The sequence below is a fragment of the Centroberyx affinis genome, unplaced genomic scaffold (assembly GCF_046629955.1).
Source record: "Centroberyx affinis isolate AG114_WGS23_722 - 3 ecotype Tasmania unplaced genomic scaffold, CSIRO-AGI_Caff_v1 ptg000555l_1, whole genome shotgun sequence".
Lineage (NCBI taxonomy): Eukaryota > Metazoa > Chordata > Actinopteri > Beryciformes > Berycidae > Centroberyx > Centroberyx affinis.
In genome coordinates this window covers 598-6,734 of record NW_027279199.1, presented here as the reverse complement: position 1 = coordinate 6,734, position 6,137 = coordinate 598, and the positions used below count along the sequence as shown (strand labels likewise).

The window sequence follows — 6,137 nt, the reverse complement described above, 5'->3', positions numbered from 1 at the left end:
GGAAACTTCGTCTCGCTGCCTCTGTGTGTGTTTTCCTCCTTGCCAGGGTTATTTTTAAATAGCATTCTGCTTCCTGCTTCGACTAAAGACTACGAACCACAGCATCCCTGCTTTGTTGTTCTCAGGATTTGCCAATTCACAAATCAAGAAAAGCCGCAACAATGTTTTCCTCTTCTCCCTTCCCACAGTTACATTGCAAGCTCTTTGCAAAAATGGGGGACGACCGACCTTTTGTGTGCAATGCTCCTGGCTGTGGACAGGTAAGCTCTCTCCTCCCTTGTCTTGGGTTTCAGGTGTGTGTGTGTTTATGTGTGTGTGTGTGTGTGGGGGGGGGGGGGGTACTTTTTGCTTTTGTGTAGCTGCTCTCCGGAAGTTGACTGGAATTACTCATTATTTCAACGTGTTTTCCTCTGAACTGAAAGTAAACTGAAAGCAAAAAAGAGGTAATGTTGTAGTACTTGAAAAGGCACTTCATTTTAGTTGAGTATAGCTTAATATACCATGAGAGACCTTGTTAACCCTGAAGAGACTCTTGGTCTGCCAGCTCTTCCTCTCCTTGCCAGCATAGGCTAACCGGCTGTGATTTATGCGACACCGTTCATGATCATCACACAGATAGCATTCTAGGTAACACTCTGTCTTGTGAAACAATGCTGTCTCCTTTAGCAGTGACTCACTGGCAGCTCCAGTGAGTAATCAGAGCACAGTTATTGTTTCAACCTGTCACTGTTGACTGCTACCGCCTGCAGACACAGGTTTGAGCCACGGGAGTGACTCAGCTGAGTGCCAATAGTGCTCTCACATGCCAGTAACTTTTGTTGGGGCCTGGCCTGATGTACTGCGAGGAAGGCTCACAAATTAAAAGACATGTGTTCTAAGACTCATGATTATACAACACAGGAAATACACCGTCTGATATCGTGTTCAATTAGCTGTCTGACACTGTGTTCCATTGGGTGCGAAATCCTCAGATTTAGTGATGAATTATGACTTCTCTCCTGCGTATAGATGGATGAAAGTTAGCTTAAGTATTCATGTGGTTGGGAAACATTTATGATTCATAAGCCCACTTCCAACCTCTGATCAAAAGTGATCTGTTGTACATGGGTTTGGCATTTGAACAACAGGCATGTAAAGCAGTTCAACATGCATCTGTCCAATGAATAATTGATGATCTGTTTGCTTCTTTTCCTCTCAGAACTTTATAGACACCTGGGGACCCCATCCCTGATAGCAGTAACATTTTAACCCTCCTATGACTTGTTTCTGTGACGTAAATCCTCTGCATATTTTATCCGTTGACATCATTATTAATTTAGCTGCCAGTTAAAGGAAAGGAATCACAATGGATGGTTGTCAAGGCAAAGTCATGGTTGATGTCAATGTTGGTTCAATACTGAAGGCTGTGGCACTCTGGCCTGCTTTGTGTGATGTGTCAAGCTGTTGTTGTGTAAACATATCTGTGATCATAGTAGAGTGTGATGGGGCTAGCTGTTTGATAGTGTTATGATATCAAAAACACACCCAGAGTTGTTATTTACACATTGTACCAGCTTAGGCACCAGTATACAAAGTGTAGTAAGGTCTACCCATGTTCCCGTAATTCACAGACCTTTATATTTGTCAACTTTGAGGTTATTGTTGGTATTTATTTGTGCACAATAAGATATGGAAGATCCTTTATGTTATGAGCGAGCGTCTGATGTCCGAATGTCTGTTTCACTGCTGCCCTTTACACGCCACAGTTGTCTACCAGGAAACTTTGAATCATGCCCATTATAGAACAAGGATGATTGACTCCTGGCTTTGGCCAAGATTTTCCCTTTACCAAGTTAACAACAACAACAGCCCCCCCATTCTAAGCTGCCCAATATTTACTGTGTGGGGAGGGGTAATCCTAGCTGCCAGTATCTCATACAGGGAGATTAGTTGGAGATAGTTTCCTAGTTTCCTCCCCAGGCCCAGCCGCCTTGTTCAGAGGAATGAGACAAGTGAGACATGTAGTTGTATTGGTGATGCTGCCTGGTGGGGCTAAAAATAATCCCCCTGACACTTGACTGTGTTTCCACTTCACTCTCTCACGACTGAACTCGCAACTGCGACGCGGCGCCCGAAATAGGCTGTAAGGGACGGTGAATAGGCTGGTGCCAGAGCCACGATTATTCCTCCTACGTCTCTGACTGATTCACCTCACCACTTCTCTAAAGAAGAGGTGCCATGTCTGAGAGGATGACTGTTGAAGCGCTTCAATAAGTCTGATTTGCTCAGTGCCAGACCTGAAACAGGCCTTAGCTTCCACTAAGGATGACTGATAGGAAGGAACGACGCATAGGCTGTTGTAGAGCTTTATTGAGAAAGTTTACAGCATCCATTTGTTTGACATAAAAGTGCTCTGCTCTGTAAAAACGCCTTACACTTGTGTTTGAGCAAATAGTTTGATGTGTCAGCTCATTTACATTCAGTACTTTTCTGTGTCAGTTTTTTCACACATTTGTCATTTCTTAGATGCTATGAAGATCATTTCAGTTCTCAACCATGCTTGCCCTTTTCTAGTTAAGTCTAGCATGTGCTAAGACATTTGAGGCCATGTCCTACGGCTATAATGGGCCCATACAAGGGTTCTAAGACAGAGTATTATGCACGGCAGATACAGTTTTCTTTGTGGTGCGTTTCATAATGGTACAGTATACATGTGTTTGGCTACATCTCCGAGAGATCGTCTGTCTACGATTAGGCCTATGTGCAATACGATATCTGGGTTAAGGTGCTATCTGCCTTCAGTTCACTAGGACAAGTAGACAATTACCTCTAGGCCAATTCATATAATGTACTTTTCTTTCTTTCCTTTCTTCTTCTTCTCTTTTTTGTTCACTTGTTGCAGAGGTTTACCAATGAGGACCACTTGGCTGTACACAAACACAAGCATGAGATGACACTGAAATTCGGACCAGCCAGGACCGACTCTGTCATTATTGCAGGTACTGTTTCTACAGGTACTGAAAAATGTTCAGCTTTACCTCTTTGCTACAGGGCCTTTCCCAGCATTCAACTAAAGACTGTTTAGCCAACTTCAGTGCAATACAACACTATTACAATCTTGCAAAGAAAAGCATCTACAAAAACACATTTATGCCTGAATGACTCAGAGAGATTTCTATATTAAATGCTAAGTGTTAACTAAGTGTGAAAGCGTTTCTTTGAATAGTTATCTCTTCTTTTTTTTTTCATTCCCTTTTGCCAGACCAGACACCTACTCCCACTCGCTTCTTAAAGAACTGTGAGGAGGTTGGTCTGTTCAACGAGCTGGCCAGCTCCTTTGAACAGGAGTTCCGCAAGGCACAAGAGGATGATGACAAGAGATCCAAGAACCCTGTAAGAAGAGGGATGGGGGTGATGTATTTCTCTGTGTGTTGATCTCTCTTTTGTCTGCATGTTGATTTTCCTGAAAGTCCCTATGAAATGAAAAATGCCTTCTTTTTTTTTAACTTAAGTGATATAGCTATCCATAAGTTACTCCAAAAGTTGTGTGGTGTAGGCCAAAAACAATTCACAAAAGTTATGCCTTGGACAAATTCCTGCTCACAACGGCCAAAAATACATGTCTCCCTTCTTCCTTTTGCGCTTTATGTAAGTCTCCTTTAACCTGCACTTGGGGGTGTAACATTTTGATTAACATCAAGCTGGGGGCTTGTTTCCTAAGTGCGGTGTAAACAAAGGTCTGTTAGTTCATCTTTACCATAGGCTAGCAATTTCAAAAAAGGCACAACGATCCCAGTAACTGGCAGCAAATGTGGCAACAACATCTGTTTGACTACAGCCATATTTCATCACTGCTTCTTTGTGTTTTTTTTTTTATTTCCCCCTCTTATAGTGTGTAATAAGTTGATGCTGTTGGGCATTTGGTTCAATGAGTTCTTTCATTGTTCAGATTGCATGACGACTGCCAGTTTCCTTTTTTAACATTAGGTCTACAAGAATATTCTCATCTTTGACGCCTTACGAAGTGTTGATTCTTTTTCCCTGCCATTATACCATGCCAACCTGCTCTCTCTTGGTCTCTTTGTCTTTCCCAGCTCCCTGCTCCCAACTCGGTGGCTCTGGACATGAGCCTGCAGACAGCATCAGATGTGAAGGTGAAAGAGGAGGAGCCTGTAGAGGTGGACTCCTCACCGCCAGGAAGCCCTGACTCCATCTCTAGCACGTCAGACAGCAACAGAGAGTCCCTGGTGAAAGGAAGGGTAAGAGACAGAGGAGTGACAGAAGGGGGGATGGATTTAGTTGATTGGAGAAGAGGATGGACACTTAAATGATGAGGAGAGGATATGGCAAATGATACAGGCCAGCATGATTTGCGCAGTATTACGTAAATGCAAATTGTGGAATCTGTTCAGGAGTGCACCATGTTACCATCTTTTTCTTTTGCGTGGCAGAGGTGTGAATGCCTGGGATGTTAGAAAAACAGAATCATGTCTATGATTTGAATACTTGCCTGCTGCATTTTAACTCCTCTGCCTAACTCACGGCACCCCTAACTCCCTAGGACACACCACCCAGGAGTTCAGCCCCCACCCCCACCATTGTGCGCCCGGGTTCCCTCCCACTCCACCTAGGCTTTGATGCCCTTCAGCCCACCATGCCCTCACCCACCTCCGTCATCACACAGGCACCACCCTCCAATCGCACTCTGGGGTGAGTAAAGCTCTCTGATATATTATTATTCTCCTGTTTTACTGATGGGGAAAGTTGCTTTCTTACAGGACTTTTTCTAATGTACAATTGTAAAGTCATACAAAAATAATTGAGCCTCCTGCTCCTCCTGCCCCTCTCCTGTTTGTCTGTCTAGCTCGCCAACCAGCCACTACCCCATGATGATGCTTCCCAATGGCCAGGCAGTGCCTGTGCTCCCTGGCCCCGTACAGATGCCCTCTGTCATAAATGTAAGGCACACCAACAGTTTAAATATGTGGTACTTCAATTGAATAGCTCAAGAGATGTTTTCAGTTGTTAATATGTGGGGGTGTGTGTTATCTGGTCTCCAGCTGGCCCGGCCCATGTGCATGGTACCCAACATTCCTGGGATCCCTGGACCTCCTCTGGGAGGCAGCAGCAGCGGCTCTAACTCCCCCTCTGGCTACAGCATCCACTCAGAGGCCAAGATGGTCAGCACTAGATTAGCTCTCTCTCTGGCTCTATTTTTGTCTCTCTATCTGTTCTGCTCTTTTTGTCTCCCCTTTCGCCCTCCAGCCTTCCTCTGTCCTGGCTTAGTTTGTTCATCATATGACTGTGTTTTTATTACCTCAGACAGCAGATTTTGTTTATTTAACCCTTACGCCGTGTTCACACTTAATCCGTAATGCATTTATGTTACAGAAAAGTATATGCAGGGTTGTATGCAAGGATCCCATGTTTCAACTGTGCTGAGATGAAACTAATCAAGTGTGGTTATTGATTATAGTATTAAAGCATACACTCAGTATCCACTTTATTAGATACTCCCCATTTAGACAAACGGCTCGCTCTTCCAGACAGTGCGTCATGCATAAATAAAGTGCAAGTATAAAGCGTCCAGACAGGGTTGAGAGGTTCAGTTTGTCTAAATGTTAGATGGGCAAGAGGCATGATTAAAGCAACCTTGAATGTGGCATGATCATTATCATTAGTGCCAGACGCGCCGGTTCCAGCATCTCTGCCCCTTTGGGATTTTCACATACTACAGTGTAGAGTTTACCAAGAATGGTGCGACTCATTGAATCTTGAAGCAAATGGGTTACAGCAGCAGAAGACCGTGCCAGGTTCCACTCCTGTCAGCTAAGAACAAGAAGATGAAGCTACAGTGGGCACCTGACCACCAAATCTGGACAACTGAAGAGTGGAAAAATGTTGCCTGGTCTAATGAATTACGATTTCTGTTGCAACATGCTGATGGCAGGGTAAAAATTTGGCGTAAACAGCATGAATCCATGGATCCATCCTGCTTGGTGTCAATGGTACAGGCTGGTGGTGGTGTAATGGTGTGGAGAACGTTTTCTTGGCGCACTTGGCCCCATAGTACCAATTTAACACTGTCTTAACGCCACAGTGTACCTTAACATTGACCAGGTGCGTCCCTTCATGGCCTCAATCTTTTTCAAATCGAT

The 6,137-nt window shown here is 44.1% G+C and overlaps 1 protein-coding gene across 1 annotated transcript; it reads left to right on the top strand.

Moving 5' to 3' along the window:
* LOC139643011 (cyclic AMP-dependent transcription factor ATF-7-like) lies at window positions 1–5,265 on the top strand. Its single transcript, XM_071518123.1, has 9 exons — window positions 1–25; window positions 189–260; window positions 2,882–2,978; window positions 3,242–3,372; window positions 4,074–4,238; window positions 4,541–4,689; window positions 4,844–4,937; window positions 5,040–5,159; window positions 5,245–5,265. Exons 2-9 carry the CDS (start codon window positions 213–215, stop codon window positions 5,263–5,265), a joined length of 825 nt encoding a protein of 274 aa, XP_071374224.1. The 5' UTR covers window positions 1–25; window positions 189–212.
* Window positions 5,266–6,137: the final 872 nt, after the last annotated feature.